The sequence below is a fragment of the Pelobates fuscus genome, chromosome 4 (assembly GCF_036172605.1).
Source record: "Pelobates fuscus isolate aPelFus1 chromosome 4, aPelFus1.pri, whole genome shotgun sequence".
NCBI lineage: Eukaryota > Metazoa > Chordata > Amphibia > Anura > Pelobatidae > Pelobates > Pelobates fuscus.
This window is the reverse complement of record NC_086320.1, coordinates 364,046,233-364,065,480: the sequence shown is the minus strand read 5'-3', so window position 1 is coordinate 364,065,480 and position 19,248 is coordinate 364,046,233. Positions and strand designations below refer to the sequence as shown.

Genomic DNA, 19,248 nt, shown 5'->3' with positions numbered 1-19,248 from the left:
TTAACGAACGAAGAATAAAAATCTATATTCATACATTAATGTCAATATCACAATGTACCCGACAGTAAGTTAGGACAAAGTGCATATGCACACAACAAAATGTAAGCAAAACACAATGTTTTTATATTTTTATAATGATATGCAATTTGGGTAAATGCACTTTGAAGTGCACATATGTCCTGTTTCCTATGAGAAGCTTCAAGTGCTCAAACATTGTGGGGTCATCTAAAGTTTGGAGTCATTGAGTAGTGAATGGGACTGAGATTGCTGAGCAGTCCCAAAGTAATTAAAGCCTGGCCCTGCAGTCATTAAATAGCCCAATCTTTCTTCAATGTGTAAAATAATCCAGATAAAGAGGTGTGAAAATGCTTTATCTACAGCTAACAAGGTAATTCGATCAGATAAAACTTGAATACAAGCAGAGGGATACAAGTTTCTTTCAATTGCTGCTTTTATTTAACTGGCACAGTGTGAAAGCATTTTCTCATATAATTATTTTCACTATTGCCTTTCCTAGTATTTTTATGGAATGCAAAATCAGTCCTTAAAACCTGTAGATCCCTCTGGGGAAATAATTTTCACTATTAAATTAGCTTACAATTGTGTGACACATGGGATGCATAGGAAAACATGAGATAAAAAGCATAATGTGACACATACTGTACATATGGGCATTTTAGGAATGTAGCTTCCCATAAATACCAGAAGGCAAAACGTCTGCCCTGGCCTTTAGGAATGTAGCTTCCCATAAATACCAGAAGGCAAAACGTCTGCATGCAGAATTTGCTCCAGTGATTTAAAGAGAGAATACAGTTTGTTACTCAGAAATATTATCTTGGTCATACTTTTGCTAACAATGGGATTAGCATGATGTATAGATTGCCTGCAGATCTCATACATACATTTCTCTAGTTATTTCCTTTTCAAAATTGCAATTTACTTCCAGAGAGGAAATAACCTTTGAAACATTAAGCGATGGCTAAAGTCGTGCTCTGTTTCCCCACAAGGCCAAGCCAAATATTTAGCTGGTACCCTTGCACAGTGTTAAAGAGAACTTTAAACATGACAATAAACAAAATGAAAAACTAAAAGCCCTTGCCATAAATGGTGCTTTAGGTTGGTAGCACACCCCCTGGGGAGATGATTTGAGGCTGAGCAGGTAAGTACTCCACGGTTACACCTGAACTTAGTTTTCAAAACAAAGTGCAAGTCTAAGAGAAAATATGGATTACTGCCAACTGCACATGCACTTAAGGGCCAACCTCCCAGAACCAAAGTGTGATGGCTCTAGTTAGTACGAGTATACAATCGTTGATAAATAGCTGAAATAACACTTTATTTAATATATCACCCATTTTCATATTACTTTGTTTCTTTGCATGTATAATTACAGTAAGCAAATTGAACTATTTAAAAATGTGTAACGGTGTGTAGGCGCTACAAATAAAAATAAAGCTAATAAGTGTATCCCCAACACTTAAAAATACAGACCAATAGATCAAAATACTACACCGAGTAAATGCATATCAAAATGTTCTGAATGTAGACAGAGACTGGAACAATCTACAAAACAGAAAAACATACATAGTGCAAACTGTATAAAATACAAAGGTAAATATGTTTTAGTTAAATTTTATGCAAGCACTCACCTGTTATTTGTATTGTATGCACAGTTTAACTATTTAGCATGTTAAGAGTATTATCCATTGATGTCAAAGCTGTTCATAATAAGTATTACAATATAAATATCTTGTTCAGTATTCAATATATGTGGACCCGCAAGCACCGGATTCACATTTTTTTCCCACCAATTGTTTAGCGAATGTGTTTGAGAGTCGTTGACTGTCCATGATTTTCCTCTAGTTACAACCCTAGCAGGTTTATGACGTGGCTTTTTGTCACATTATATTTTGCAGGCTTTGTATGAAAACATGCTTGTGGAATTGCCTTTTGCTAGCTTCTTCCTCTCCAAATTACTGGGAACGAGTGCCGATGTCGATATCCATCACCTAGCGTCCTTGGATCCCGAAATGTACCGGAATTTGCTTTTCTTAAAGAGTTACGAAGGAGATGTGGAAGAACTGGGTTTAAACTTTACAGTGGTGAATAATGACCTCGGTGAGGCTCAGGTAAGATTCATTTATTCTTACCAGTTTATTTTGTAGTACTGTAACAAGTGATAATGGGAATGGCTGACAGAGCTACTAGGCATTTCATTAGAGCAAACCTGCCATCATCAATTGTATTGAAAGTGCAAAATTTGTTATAAAATGTTTTGCTTATTAACCCCTTAAGGACCAAACTTCTGGAATAAAAGGGAATCATGACGTGTCACACATGTCATGTGTCCTTAAGGGGTTAAGGTTCTTTTTTTTTTATTTATTTTTTATTAAAACAAATACAGTAACATGTCTGTCTTATCAGCTTGCTAACCTCAGTCAGAGATACTCAGGCCGTTTATATTCCCCATAACTCTTCTCTAGGTGTTAAACACCCGAATTGGGAATAATCAGATTGAAGGCTAATTATATAAACCACAATCCCTGCTGTTAGCCATCAAACCTTGAAATCTGGGGTAATCAAGTGAGCTACAGTCCATATTCCTTGGCTTAAACTAAGTATTAATGGTTGGTAATCAGATAAAAGTACAATCATCATAATTCTTTTTACCCTTCAGATCTCCAAATCAGAGGTAACAACCTGTAGTTCCCCTGTGTCTGATGATTTACAATAGATCATCCACCAGCATCCCGCCCTGTAGTTTAGGCAGGCTGGGCATACAGCCTAATGGAACGGTAATGGTAATGCAGGATTATTGCACTAGATTTGGGATTTTCCAGCTCTGCACCCACTAGAAGAATCATCGGTGTGATGATGGAGGCAGAATTTTGTAGAAGTCACAGAACGGGCCGTTCACAGGAAATTTACATCTGGCCATAAATGTTTGCTCCTGAGACCCTTTTCTCAGTAGATTTGATATTTTTCACTGGCAGCAAAAGAAGTGTGGGTGAGGGTGTAAAGCACAAGGTAGTATAAATAGACTGTACAGATACCAGGGAAAGGGGCATCACATGCCAGAAAAATTAGTTGAAGCACATATAAACAGTTAATTTCTTCTAGATACAGACAAGATATGCGCATACGTATTTGTATGTCCATCTGTTTTCTGTTGACTAGTATTTCATTGTAAACATGGGCTTTCTAATTTGTAGAGTATAACAAAACAAAACAAGGTCACCTTCCCTCTAAAAGGAGGTAAATCAAAATTTGTCACTAGCCTGAAATCCACCACAGCCCCCCTCCTCCCTCAAAAAAAGTGGGCTACCCTTATATACTTAAACAGACACAGATAGGAAGTGAGCCAACGTCACACAGCGTGAGACCATGAGGCAGAATAAGGGAAATAAATTATAACTCTTTATTGTATATCCGGTACTTTGCACACATCTGTATTACTTGAAGTAGAAACCCATTTTCCTACTATAGGCTTGGCTGCCTGCAATGTTTCTTTCACCTTGGTTTTAATATGTCCATATGTCAGCTTTTATAGTGGTTACCAATAAAGCGTTATATTTATTTTCCCTCATCCCGTCTTGTGAACTCGCACTGTGCGGCATTGGTTCACTTCCTATAGTTGTCTGTAATTTGACCAGTAGTTGAGTAAATTTCTTTTGAACCATACATCTAATGGGTGCTCCTTATACTCAAAAATATGCTGCATTTATGTTTGAGAGCAAAAATAGATTTGACATATAGTGCCATCTAGTGTCGGACAGTGAAGGTGACACAGCAAATCTGTAGGCATTCATTTCAGCAAATTAGGTTTGTCTGTCGTCGTAACTGTTGCTTAAATTACTGCCGAAACATGAAATTCTAAAGAAGAATTGAAAATGTAATTATAGCATGCAACCTTGGCAACTAGTAAATATTATGCAATCCTTGTCTCTGGGTTGTTGTGTTTTTGTTTTTTGTTTTTTTTATACTTTACTATCTTAACATTTTATTTCATGGTTTTTGTTTTGTTTCTTGTTCAGGTAGTAGAATTAAAAATGGGAGGTAAAGATATCCCAGTGACCAGTGCAAACAGAATAGCCTATATCCATCTCGTAGCCGACTACAGGCTAAATAAGCAGATTCGTCAGCACTGCCTGGCTTTCAGACAAGGCCTTGCCAATGTGGTCAATCTAGAATGGCTACGGATGTTTGACCAGCAGGAGATTCAGGTATGTGTTCTCCACACATTGGTGTATCACTGCCTGCACTTTGCAATAGTGGATTTATGTGTTCTAAATCAGCGACTTTGTTTTTATATGTGTTTGTGTTTTGTGTTTTTTGTTTTTTTAAAATAGAACTCAATATGAATTTTATTTTTTTGTAATGTATGTATAGAAGAACTCTCAATTGAATATAAGCCTTTATTGCATTAGTACAAAATGTTTGGATTTTAATTAATCTTTTCACAATGATATATATTTGTAGGTGTTGATTTCTGGTGCTCAGATTCCTATCTGCCTTGATGACCTAAAAGCCTTCACAAACTATTCAGGTAAAATTGATCTCCCTTCAGTCAGTCGGATCTGTTATTTATTGGGAATTGGGTGTAAAAGTCTTTATATTGTACTAGCCAATTTATTAGAAGTATATATCAATGGATACTTTTCATCTATAGGTTTATTTTATTTTTATTCTGCACCAGTCAGTTGGATGTTTACCCCCAAAATGCAATATGAGCGATACACTCAATGTCATTTTTGTTAAAAAAAAATAAAAAAAATGTATGATTTGATCTACACATGCTTTCATGTTTGCTAGCCCAGTGTTTATTATTTATTACTGGTACAATTACGTGAGAACGTACAATATACTGGGACAAATACAAAAGGCAGAGAGGGCCCTACATGTGAGCTATTGAAGCTCTTTTTTTACAAAGTGCTTAGCTAGATAGCCAGTGAGCTTAAAGTCTAAAGGATACAATGGCGATTTGAGACAAGAGGTAGCAGGGGGAATTTGGAAGTGATGGCTAAACGAAGTTCACAGAGAATTGCAGCTATAGGTAAAACATAAAGGGAATGAGGAGGTAATTGAGTGAGACTCTCAAACAGCTGGAGAAGCATTCTAGATATTTCTGAGGAACCTGGGTGGGTGGGTAGTGCTGAGAAAAATGGAGAGATTCAGTATTGTTTGTTCTGGGAGTGTGAGGTGAGGCCTGAAGAACAGAGATGGCGATGGAACAGTAGAGGTTGGTGGTTGCTTTTAGCCCCTGCCACCCCCCCTCCCCCCAGCGGTGATTATGCAAGTCAGATATAACAAACAGCTGGAATATCATTTTAGTTTTTCAGCATTGGTTTTATGCAACAGATGGAAATTATTTGCTATGCTATGTTTGCAATTTGTGTTTTAATGATATATATTTATATATATATATAGCATAGCAATATATATATATTTTTTTTTGTTCTTTCAAATACTGTGTGTTTGATAAAAGTTCAAATAAACTTAATAAAATAATGATACCTACTGAACCAGTTGCATGCTCTGCCCATGATTACAATTTAAATGTCACAATAGATGAGACTCAGGACATTAACACTAGGCCAGTCCGGTGCAGCTGTACTTCTAGCGTTGGATTTCATGTGGTTCCCTCCACCCACCATAGTTACAAACTTCTCAAGGGTTTATAAAAGTCAGGATCCAAAATGATTGTTTTATCTTCTGAAATGTCTGAGCATTGTTTAACCTTTTATTGTGCACACATTCTTTTTTTAGGAGGATATTCTGCTGAACATCCAGTGATTAACATTTTCTGGCGAGTGGTGGAAAATTTTACAGATGAGGAAAAGCGAAAATTATTGAAGTTTGTTACCAGCTGTTCCCGTCCTCCATTATTAGGTTTTAAAGTAAGTGTGGTATATTTCATGTCAGAGGGAGGGTGTGTTTGTGTACACTAAAACGAGGAACCAATAGAATGTTTTTGCAGATTGATTAATAATTCGGATCTTGATGCAGAATACCTCTATGTATCTGTGACTCGCTGGCTTTTATCAGTACTGAAACAAATTTTAAATTTCTCAACTAATTATGTAATCCTTTAACGACATTAAGCAGGTTCCATGCCATCCTATCAGTGAGCATTAACTGCGTTAGGACGGCATATTATTATTATTATTTTTGGCATTTATACAGGGCCAACATATTTCACATCGCTTTACAATATTATAGGAGGGGGGAATTTAACAATAAATGAGACAAGTATAAAATGTTACAGGAACAGTAGGTTGATGAGGACCCTGCACAAACGAGCTTACATATTAATCATTAGCTAGTGCTTCGCTCTGTCTGTCTGGGGACACTAAATATGGTCACACCAGACAGATGTGCTGCATTCAGTGGTCAAAGAAAGTCCTGCATAGAGCTCTTCAAATCCTCCTAAATCCCCTCAGCTGTGAGAGAGAGAGACACCAATGGTCTGAAAAGGCCCTGATGAATATGATCTGCGCCGGGCTTTACCAGCTGCACAGCACCGATCGCAGTGTGATTGGCAGGAGGAGCAGCTGGAGCTGCAGCGTTAACGGCAGATCTCTCTCTTTCTCTCTCTCTCATGCTGCAACCACCCGACAGGAAGTGCTTACAGAGCATTCTCTACTGTGTGAGTTGGGAAATCAATCTGGATGTCAGAATCTTTGAGTTACTGTTAGTGTTCTGTTCGGTGTAGGGTTCGTGTTGGGATAAGTACCCGTTAGGATTAATGCTGTTTTAGGGTTAGAGATAGAGTACAGGTTAGGTTAGGGTAGCTGTGTGTTTAGTAGTTAGTGTAAGTGTAGGAGTAAGGTTAGTAAAGGGTTAGCATTAACTACCAAAAAGCATCGTGAAAATGCAAGAAGCGCTTCTAGTGGCTCGGAAACTGCAGTGTTTTACATTGCAGGGTTAAATGGACAAGAACACTGCACCCACACCAGTTCATTGAGATCAAGTGGTCTGGTTTTCCTGGCACTATAGCTCCCTATAGTGCCTCCTCCCCCTCTTCAGTGCAGAAGGTGTTAAAAAACTCTTCTATCACTTACCTGAGTCCAGTGTCCATGTCCCTCGGCGATGGCTCGGGTCTGCCTTTGCTCTCATTAGGATTTCCCCAGGTTTTTGGTGACACTGAATGTCCTCATGCAGAAGGAAGTCCCTCTAGTGGCGGTCTGTTGGGTATCTTAGATATTAATAAATCAAGTAATATTTATCCTAAACGCTTGACCTTTCCATTGAAAGGTAATTAGAGGTTTTTCTCCACTGCTGTCTGGGTGTGAACTTATTATTGCAGGATAAATACAAATGGCTAAACCCAGTGCAAACATACACAAGATCTACAGGAAATATTGAAAGGGAACATGAAAGCATTCACTTGTTAGTCTTAGATTACTAAATAATTATCCATTTTCCTTTCAGTAAAGGGTGTGATAGGGATTTATTTTTTCATGCTATTTCAATAATGTTTGTTTTACCTCAATGCATTATTTGTTTAAATCGTTTTTAAATGGCCCCTGAATCACACATGTAAGATTACTATCAGTTACGTTCAATCAATTCTAACTCCCCCCTCCCCCCTGTATTAATACGGACATAGAAGATGTAAAACCAGTGAAAATCATGGCACTGTTTATCTTCCATAAATGTAAGCTGTACAAGGGTTCTATAGAAGTATTCCGTGTTCATATAACTGTAAATAAAATATTGTTTGCTCGTTCAATAACCATTTGTTCAATATTCTTTCAAGAAACATAATTAATGTGTGAAATGCGTTGTAGTGTGTGTGTTTTTTTTTTTCTTTGACAAACTGGGCTGATTAAAGCTATTCCCCATACTTGCTGAAAACATGCAACGGAACCGCACCTAGCTATTTATTTGACATTCATCTTCCAAGGGAAATGCCAAGTTATTTTGCCCAGGACACTTTCTCAAAAGCCAAGGACACAGAAAGTCTGGCATTTCTTAAATGATTGATAATAATCACATAAATACCGGTACATCATATTCCATTATCCTACATCCATACCTCTATAAACTGGCAGGTAGACTTAGTAGCAGTACTGGGACAATAATAAGTCCAGACATATTATTTAGCAGTCAGGTAGATGAACACCGTTTGTGGGGCTATAGAGGCTTCGGCCACTTATTCCTCAGCTGTTGATAATTCAGTTCTGTTTTGCAGTGTGAAGTCTTGTGTGGTAAAACTGAATTTTGTTCCCACTCGAGCACATTTAATTTTTGCTGGAACTGTATCACATAATGGCTATTAAGATGCAGCAGAAAGTATAGTAGAAAACCACAGATGGTTAATACAGCTAGCTGACGGTTTATATACGGTACCTTTCTGATTGACTGGGTTGGATTGCATTATTCCCTAATTACCCCAACCGGCGCTCAGCACTGCCCAGTGACCGGTCTGGACTTGCTCAGCGGAGTAGATTTTGGTGAATTGTTCCTTTTTTTTTTTTAAATCCATATTCTGTGGCCATGCCAGTAACTAAATCAATACAATGATGTATTTCAAAATGAATTGTACGGTCATACTGTAATTACTTGACTCAAAGTACAAAGTTTTTTTGTTTTGTTTTTTGTTTGTTTTTTAAAGTTGTCTTCAGAAACCACCATGTCCATTGATCAAATATACACCAAGAAGTGTATGCAGCAATTGTATAATTGTAAAACAGGGCTAAATAAATCTATGCACTCAGTGTGTTATGGTAGCTTCAAGCAATGCTATTCCAGACTCCCACCAGCTATAATGCTGCCACAACATATGGATAGCAACTTACAGATTAATACCCCCTATTAATCGGCATCTTACTGCCCTATTCACAGATTTTACTATTATCATGACTTAGTCATGATTTTATTGAAGACACGGAGGCTCCTATTATGCTGCACTCTTTCTTTAATTCCCTCAGCAGCAAAGAAATAACAAATGCAAATCAATAGAAAAAACAGGTATAAACATCACAATGACAATATCCGCCTAGTTACATAAACATCCAATCAGCAACATCCTTATCCTAAAGTAGGCGCAACATAGGCGAACACTTGCTCTTTGTTGCGAATCCCGAAGTAGAACTTAACACCACAAGCTGGAAAACAAACAAGCTGGAACAGGGAATATGATCCAGAAGGGTGTTGCAAGCAAGTTCACGCTAAAAGAAACAAGAAAAATATTGTAATATCGTGTAATTATGGAATGGCAACATACTAGAAGCACAATCGTTTGACTTATCAATGACTCATGGAATTGTAATATCATAAAAAAACAAAAGTCTTAGGATACTAAAGAAACTGCACCCTATAGATGTGAAGGCAAATGATATAACAGCAATACCGCTAAAGTCTAGACTTACCACTGAAGACCGGTCACTCGATTAGTAAGGAAAGGATAGTAACTTACCTTGACATATACCAGAGCCGCCCAAGGGTGGGTGGGATAATACTCGCCTCTGTGTCTTTTTATAAAATCATGACTTTACGTCATGATAATGGTAAAATCTCTGAATTTTAGACACGGAGACTCCTATTATGCTACCTTAAAGCTACGAAATCACGGCTTCTGCAAAATGCTGGATTGGTTTAAAGTAGAAATTACGGAAAGTAGATTTCGAGGACCAATCAGCCGCTTTTAAAGTAGCCTCTAAACGACAGCCAGCAAAGGTGGCCTTAGAAGCCATAGCACTGCAAATCGAATGAGGAGAAAAAAATGGATTGATCAACACCTGCCAAGGACATGAGCCATTTGACCCAGTGAGCCAAGATAGGAGGGGATACTGGAGCATGCGAATGACGAAAGGAAATGAAAAGTTGAGGATCTGATCCTGTCCGAAGGGGGGCAGTAAGTGCTTCGTAAACACGTAGACAAGCCACCGGACAGAGTTGTGGTTTAAAGGGAAAAGCCGGGTATAAAACCGACCGAAAAGCCGATTTTGTCCTCCGTGAAATGTAAAAAAAAAAACCCGTCTGGGGAGAAAGAGCGAGCATCGTCATCGAGTGCCCTAACATCTGATACTCTCTTGCACGAAATTAAACAAAGCAGCATAACTAGTTTAGCCGAGATTTGTTTCATGGATAAAGTCTCATTATCTGGCCAGTCGCGAGGAAGAGGCGGTCTTGCAAAACGAATGCCGCAGAGAAGATCACAAACAAATGGGTGACGTCCAATCGGGACACCATCAATACCGGCATGACCAGCCAAAATAGCTGAACAGTAGAGGTTGACCGCCCGATATGCCTTCCCGTTATCATAAAGGGAAGTCAAAAATTGGAGGACAGTTGTCACAGAAGTTGATAGGGGATCCACACCCCGTTCCACGCACCAATCATTTCATGTGCGCTAAGCAGACTTGTAAGACTGTCTCGTGCCGGGTGCCCATGCGCCCTCAAGAAGTCTGAGAGTCGATTGCGAAACTCCCTCGATGGGCCAGATTTCCTGGAAATTAGCCACGCCATGAGGTGGAGGAGACCCTGAATGATGAAGAGGTGGAGGGTCCCGTAAGAGAGATTGCAAATTCGGAAGAAGACGGGGGTGGTCTACCGCCATCTCCAGGAGAGGTGGAAACCAAGGTTGTGACGGCCACAAGTTGGTCACTATCACTAGAAAGCCAGATTAATGCCAAAGATGGAGGAGGCAGCGAATGATGAGGGCAAATGGAAGGAAATGCATAATTACTGGCGCAGGACCACTCCTGGGAAAATGCATTCGTAGCCAATGCCGCAGGAACCAGCCTCCAACTGAAAAGGTTAGGAAGTTAGATATTCAAGCGAGACGCGAACAAGTTTATTTCCAAAGGACCCCAACGATCCCAAATGTACTGAAAGATTTGGGAATCAAGGCGCCAGTCGCTGGAATCTCGAAAATGGCCAGAGTACCAATCCGCCATAATGTTGGATAGACCTGGGATGTATTCCGCCCTGACTGCAATATTGTGTTGAAGACAAAAATGCTAGAAATCTTTGGGCAAATTCACCAGCACTTTGGATTTTGTGCCTCCGAGATGATTGATATAATGAACAGCTGAGATGTGATCCTGCTAGGAGTTCGAAGCAGTTTATATGTAACATTGATTCCAGTTCGACCATCTTCCGCCTGTGGAGATATCTCCGCAGCATGCACCCCAGCCGTACAAACTCGCGTTGGATTCTATGACGTCTGGATTCAAACTGAAAATGACCCAGCCAATCCACACCTTATTGTTCAGGAGCAATCAGTGGAGTTCCTCCTTTGCTTCCGCATCCAATGTCACGATATCCTCGTATGAGGCGCCACCTCTGACGTAGGATGCTTGTAGGCGTTGTAGGGCCCTGTAGTGAAGGAGCCCCAGGATAATGGCTTGTATGGAGGCAGCCAGGAGCCCGATAACACGGGCCAGGTGTTTGAGCGAAAATTTGTGAAGTGACAAATTTTCTTTTTCATGTCCTTCAGTTTCGATATAGGCAGGAGTCTGCAGAGATAAGTCTACAAGAAGACCCAGAAACTCTGTTGCGTGGGAATGAGTATGGACTTTTCCCAATTTTTAATGAAGCCCAGGTTTTGCAGCAAGGTTGTGGTCCAACCGAGATGAGTATGAAGTAGAGGGACCTACTGGAATAGCAGAAAGATATCGATCCCATGACTGCGGAGGAGAGCGATAACCGGCTTCATGAGCTTGGTGAAGATAGGCCGAAGGGAAGGCAGTGGAACCGCCATTTCCTTCCATGCCACGTGAATTGCAGGAAATCTAATCTTGATGAACGTCTGCGATGGGTACAGTGAGATATGCATCTCTGGGCCTAGCTTGAAATTATGGCACGTCACATAAGCGTTTAGTTGTTTCAAATTGATCACGGGGTGGGGGACTTTTATGGGGACCTGAAACAAATTGCTCATGAAACTCTGAGTCTGCATTGGGACTTCGTGGATGGCACCTTTGTGTGCCAATTCTCGTATCTCTTCGGAAACGAGGATCATATCGAGTGGGGGAAAAAAACAATCTCCCTGGGTAGGAAGGGACACAAAATCTATCCGATAACCATTGGCAACCCTAAGTACCCAAGCATCTGAAGTAATAAGAGCCCAGACATGGAAAACATGGGTGAGTCTGCCCCCCCACTACCACTAGGGAAGAAAGGTGATTTGTAGTATCTTACCGTAAGGACGTCGTCCCAAAGGAGCACCTTGCATGCCTCTTGACATCCAGGATCTGCCTCGTTGAGGGAAAAAGGTTAGTGTTGACTCTGTTCTGGAAAGGGGGTTCTCCCCATTTAGCAGCCTCGGTTCGGACGTTGTGACCCTCTACTACCTCTGCCGGTCCCTTGTTCTGTCAGCCCAGCAAAAACCTTAGGGTGGAACACCCTCCTCATTTGTCTGTGCCTTGTCTAAGGCAGGGAATGTTTGGACATACCAGGTCTTTCACAAAAGACTCACCGAACAGGAAGCCTTTCGCCTGAGGGCCTGGCTCTGTAATTGCCAGATTAACTAGTTTTGGTTTCATTTTTAAGAGGATTGATTTACAATGTTCTGTGGCAAGCGTAGTGTTTGCATTGCCAATCAAGCAGATCAACCTCTTTATCCAACCCCTAATGGTGAGACGATCTAGTACAGGCATAGGCAACCTTCGGCACCCCAGGTGTTTTGGACTACACCTCCCATGATGCTTTGCCAGCATTACGGGTGTAAGAGCATTATGGGGGATGTAGTCCACAACACTGGAGTGCCGAAGGTTGCCTATCCCTGATCTAGTACATCGTCCTCAACCAAAGATTCTGCTACAGCCTTGAAGATCTTGGTGGCTGGACGCAAAATATCTAAAACTTTTGTCCTTGCTGTTGCACAGGGAAAAGTCCAAACCCGTCTTGCCCAATAATTGAGGGTCTTGGGGTCGACCTGGGGAGTCTTTCATACATCGTCCGGTACAGTAGGACGTGGGCATTCTGCCCGCTATTTATTACCGGTCTCCTTATCAAGATGCTTGCGGACTCGGGCAGCAATGTAGCATGCCACCTGTTCGGCTGGCTACCATTCGGCCCAGTGGAGGTGGCGTAAGTCAAAGGTAAAACAAAGGTTCGACCTGCGGGTCAATTATTTTTTCCCTCCTTGGATATTGCTGGATGAGATAACTCAGTGCCAGAGGTATCAGTGGCATTTATGCCATGAGTTGTGGTTTGATCCTCCTCAAATTTATAATCTGAATAAGGTCGGATAAATCATCAGAATGGTCCGAATCAGAGTCTAGAGCTCATTGAAATAGTCTGAGTGCCATGCGTTTCCTGTTGTAATCCTGTAGAACGGCAATGTTTCAGTATTGCAGGGTTTAAGTGCCTCAACTTGCTGTCAATCAAACAGCCACAATAGGCGCTTCTGGGGAAATAACAGAATAATACTCTATTTCTATCAGATGGCCTGAGACCGACCATCTGATTGACGCAGCATTTTGCCACACTTGCGCACTTGCCTCCCAATGCTTTCCTATGGGATCTTGATCTGAGTCAAGGAGGTGAGATTCAAGCAGCGAAAGAGAAAGTAAAAGTACTTTTTGCTCCCTGCAGGTTGGGGCTGGTCACCTAAACCAGTGTTCCCCAACCCCCGGGCCACGGACCGGTACCGGTCCGTGGATCAAACGGTACCGGGCCGCCCAGGGGTGTGCGAGTTGCCGGCTCATGCAGGGCTGGCATTGCCCAAGTGCCAGCCCTGCAATGTGCCTGCGGACCGGAGGGGAGATCAGAGATCTCCCTCCCCGGTCCGCAGGCACTGTGCTGATAGCCGTCAGGGGAGGGAGTGAGAGAGGACCCGGGAGCTCTTACCTGCAGCTCCTCCGGGTCCTCCTCTTGCGAGATTTGGAGCGTTGCCGCGGTAACCACGGCAACGCTCCAAATCTCGCGAGAGTGAACTCTAGCCCTGTAACTGGGCTAGAGTTCATCTCACCACCACCGGACCACCAGGGAATCCCCACCGGACCACCAGGGACTAAGAAATGTCCCCCCTCCTCACAGTAAAGGTAAGAAGGGAGGGGGGACATGAATATATTAATTTTAATTAAATAAATAAATTTTAAAAAAGCCTCCCTACCCTCCTTACCCCCCATACAAACACTGCCCCCATGCACACACTACACACACTGCCCCACAAACACTGCCCACTACACACACTGCCCCACAAACACTGCCTCCATACACACACTACACACACTGCCCCATACACACACTACACACACTGCCCCACAAACACTGCCCCATACACACACTACACACACTGCCCCACAAACACTGCCCCATACACACACTACACACACTGCCCCACAAACACTGCCCCATACACACACTACACACACTGCCCCACAAACACTGCCCCATACACACACTGCCCCACAAACACTGCCCCATACACACACTACACACACTGCCCCACAAACACTGCCTCCATACACACACTACACACACTGCCCCATACACACACTGCCCCATACACACACTACACACACTGCCCCACAAACACTGCCTCCATACACACACTACACACACTGCCCCATACACACACTACACACACTGCCCCACAAACACTGCCCCATACACACACTGCCCCACAAACACTGCCCCATACACACACTACACACACTGCCCCACAAACACTGCCCCATACACACACTACACACACTGCCCCACAAACACTGCCCCATACACACACTACACACACTGCCCCTTACACACACTACACACATTGCCCCATACACACACTGCACACACTGCCCCACAAACACTGCCCCATACACACACACACTGCCCCACAAACACTGCCCCATACACACACTACACACATTGCCCCATACACACACTACACACACTGCCCCACAAACACTGCCCCCATACACACACTACACACACTGCCCCACAAACACTGCCCCCATACACACACTACACACACTGCCCCATACACACACTACACACACTGCCCCATACACACACTACACACATTGCCCCACACACACTACACACACTGCCCCCATACACACACTACACACACTGCGTTGCAAACACTGCCCCCATAGACACACTGCACACACTAACCCACAAACACTGCCCCTATACACACACTGCCCCGCAAACACTGCCCCCATAGACACACTGCACACACTGCCCCACAAACACTGCCCCCATACACACACTACACACACTGCCCCACAAACACTGCCCCCCATACACACACCGCCCCAAACACACACACACTGCAACTCTCACACACACTGCTACCCTCACATACACACTGCACCGCTCACACACACATACACACAATTTTGAGTCTATGTCTTTATGTGACTGTGTTTGTGATTTTCTGACTATGTATGTGTCTGCGTGTTTTTTTTAATATATGTGACTGGTTTTTTTTTTGTCTTATTAAATCAAAACAAGCGGGCCACGGAAAAATTATCAAACGTTTACCGGTCCGCGACGATAAAAAGGTTGGGGAGCACTGACCTAAACGACAAGCACCAAACTATAAAGTTAGCAAAAAACATTTGCATAGCTAATGCTATAGTGTTTCTCTCAGTATGTATGTGGTTAATGAGGTGTGCGCAGCCTGTTTTTTGTGTTAATGGCTGATCTGATGTTTGATAAATTGTGGTGGTGGTGGTGGTGATGGGGGGAGGGGTGCAATTATATGACCCGATCTAGTGCTGCCTAAAATGTATATATAGCGCTGGTTTTAGTAAATGCGAGGTAAGATAGGAAGACGGTTTCTGATCATGTTCCAGAACCCCAAAGTGACTAATTATAATCTGCTTTACCTGGTCTTTTATTATATGTAAAATCTTTTCATTAAATAGGATTGTAAAGTAGCTGAACGCGGCCACCACTTTAAGCTTCTGTAATGTTGCTATCCTCGCCATTTCCAGACATTATTTACCGTTTGTAGACTCTGGGTAGCAGAAGGTTACACCATTAACAAATTAAGAGCCCATTTGGAGCCAGATTAAATGTTACGAGATAGCATTTTCTGAAACTAATTAAAGCTTAATAACTTTAATAAATTAAGTTGCTGTAGATACAGAAAAAAAAACATTTGTATAAGAGTGGCTAAAATTGTTAAGTTCCCGTCAGGTCAAAATAATAAATTGATTCTCCTTTACTTGTGATTCACACAGAGGCGTAATTTATTTAATTATGCGGTGCGCATGTTGGACAGCCGCACAGTTTTACTGCATCACTTTATTTTTCATATTACTAAAGCCTTAAAGTGGAATAAGCCTTTAACCTATTTAAAGATACCTAGCAAACAGTCCATGCAATGCATTTAAATACCTGCTTTTAAATGTTTAGTACACGAAATGTGACATTTTTCCGCTCTCTGGAAATTAAGATTATCAAATACTTCGGGTTGAACGTGAAACTTTCTTATAGATATTGCATTTAAAATATACACTAAATCTAATAATACGCATCTACACATTGTGACGTTATTTAATTTGCTGATCAGTTTTGTAGCTTCTGCAGTAAGTTCTCACCAAAGTTCTCACTAAACCAGGAAGTTACTTAACCAATTGTAATGCTCACCTAATTTGCTATAGCACTGCTGAGCTTATCCCATAAGCATTGCCTTGTGAGCAGATTAGAGTTTCTGGGAGGTGTAATTCAATTCCCAGCTTTCTGTTATATAGTTATGTCATGACATCATGTACTGTAGAATATTTAGAGCAAAACAAACACTGTTTGGGAAGGAGGACAGTAAGCATAGTATTTACTGCACAACCAGTTCTAATGCCTGACTAATCTTGGAGAGAAATATATTAAAGCATTGGTTTCATTTGGAGTAACCTTTTTTTGGTCTGGCCCCTTTGTTTGTTTTTTTTTAAGAGAATTGATATTAGCCAACCTGGAAACACTAATTTCAGACTGGCTGATGTCACCTTTATGTTGCTGTCAGAAATGTAGTTACACCTCCGACAGAAGAGGCGTTAATCTTTGTATGTGCTGCGTTTCATAGTGATTACAGACTACAGGCACCATGACCACTTCAAATAACTGAAGTGGTCATGGTGCTTGGAGTATCCTCACTGTTGGAAGAATATGAATTTTGATAAAATGACATTGTCAGTACCTGTACATTGTATCACTTTAGAAGTTAAGTCTCGATCATTAAACTTCTCCGTTCTCCCTTTTTCAGGAATTGTATCCTGCATTCTGTATCCACAACGGAGGCTCTGATCTAGAAAGGCTACCTACCGCCAGTACCTGTATGAACCTTCTAAAACTGCCAGAGTTTTACGATGAAAATCTGATGAGAAGCAAGCTGCTTTATGCCATTGAATGTGCTGCGGGCTTTGAGTTGAGCTGAGTAAGAGAGATACAAAATGGCTCCAACATGGAACTAGTATCTGGTGTCTACTTGCAACGCACCATCATATGGAACTGTTTATGGAGATATAGAGTGTTGTTATGTGAAGAAGCCATTTTAATATCTGCCCGGGATGGCCATCATAGAGTAATCTAGAATCAAGTTTTTGAACAACAGACGCCACTTTCCCTTGGTGCCTTCTTTTGAGGAAGAGCACTTTTGAAGCAAAATGGCATCTCTGTGAAATTAACCAAAGATATAAATCTTGGCTTTGTGCTGTTTGGATCTAAGTAACTCCAGAAGTTGGCAATACCTTTCTACAATTAAAGAAAAAAAAAAAAGCATCTGGTCGCTTTATGGTCTCAAACAGGGTTCTAGATTTTCTAGAATGAAAAAAATAACTAAAAACAACAAATGTCTGCATATAATGAACAAAAGGGGATAATTATGATAAGTTGCAACAAATCATCATTTATTTCTCCTGCATCAGAATGTTAAATTAAAAGAAAGAAATAATAAAATTTTAACTGTTTCCGCTAAACGTATTTGTTCACTACCTTCCCTGCAAGATAAGCATCAAAGGAGTCATTTCTAGTATTTTATTTGATCTTTCTATTGAAAAGAAAATACCCTTTTCGGGGGTTGGACTGTCCATTTTAAGTGCTTCTGTACAATGTACACCATGATGAAAATATACTCTGTTGTGAATGTAATTTCTTTTGCGTGTCTTTGGGTTTCATTTCTGTACAGATTAATTTTTTATTTTATTTTTTTTGTACTTTTTTTTTTTTTGGTCATGCAAAGTCCAGTCCTGTTATGGAAAAGGTTATACAGTAACATCTATTAAATATTATTTCAAACAAATTTATCTGGCTTTGTCTTGCTTTACAAACAAAATTATATTGTTCACAAAGGGGATTGTCAGTACTTTAACGTAGCAAGGTGGGGCCTAAGGGACGGTCTATGGACTTTGCCCTGCTCACATGGCAAGAAGGGGTTCGGAATCTGGGGAAGCAAACGGGCCACCTTCACTAGTCTTATTTTGTGGACTTGGCCTTCATCTACAGCCCATTCAGGTTTCCTTGCCTAGGTATAGGCTGACATATCACTTCCTCCTGTTTATAAAGTTTAAGCTCCCACACTTAGATGGAAGCTTTACAGACACCGTAATGTTTTTTTTGTTTTGTTTCCTAATATAATCTGTTTGCTCTCAGTTAATCTGATTTACCCTCGTTGGAGGGTGTGGGAGACAGACAGGGACGATGCTTCAGCAGTTATTTCGTTATTTTAATACAGCCACCCTCTCTACTAGACTTTAAATTGGATGCTAGACGCTTAGTTAGATTTAACTTTTCTAACAACAGTTTTTATTCAGATAGCGTTAGGAGTTGGGGGAATTGAGTCATTGGTGATATTGGGTGATAGGAGTGGGGTGTTAACGTTGGGCTATTTGGCTCCATTTATGATTCAACCCATTTTTCCCTAATCACCTGTGCCATTATTTGATATAACTGGCACGGTCTGACCTATTTCTTTATTACTCTCTCTCCTTTTGCTACTCAATTTTGGATATATAGTGATTGTCATAGGCGTGCGCACGGGGTGTGCCGGGTGTGCCTGGGCACACCCTAATCCCCGCGGCACGCCTATGGATTGAGTCCTGCAGGAACGGAGTTCCTGCACTTTTTTTGTGCAGGAACGCCGTTCCTGCAGGCACTCAGCGCCCCCCTTCCTCCCCCCATGTCCCCCCTGTCATGGATGGGAGGGGGGGGGGGCAAGAGGTTATGGACCCCCCCCCCCCCCCCCCCCAGTCGGCTCTCTCAATATCAGCCGCGGCGAGGGAGCTGTGAGCTTTCTGCTCCCTCTCGCCGCGCGCTGCTTGCTGATGCTGGGAGCCGGAATATGACGTCATATTCCGG

At 41.5% G+C, this 19,248-nt stretch overlaps 1 protein-coding gene across 1 annotated transcript in view; it reads left to right on the top strand.

Moving 5' to 3' along the window:
* Positions 1 to 18,131, top strand: part of UBE3C (ubiquitin protein ligase E3C) — a 70,748-nt gene extending 52,617 nt beyond the window's left edge. Inside the window, exons 20-24 of the mRNA XM_063452667.1 lie at positions 1,917 to 2,129; positions 4,035 to 4,223; positions 4,480 to 4,546; positions 5,767 to 5,897; positions 17,159 to 18,131. Coding sequence (XP_063308737.1) covers positions 1,917 to 2,129; positions 4,035 to 4,223; positions 4,480 to 4,546; positions 5,767 to 5,897; positions 17,159 to 17,329 — 771 coding nt within the window. The 3' untranslated portion in view covers positions 17,330 to 18,131. The remainder of the gene's footprint in view (positions 1 to 1,916; positions 2,130 to 4,034; positions 4,224 to 4,479; positions 4,547 to 5,766; positions 5,898 to 17,158) is intronic.
* The last annotated feature ends 1,117 nt before the right edge of the window (positions 18,132 to 19,248 follow it).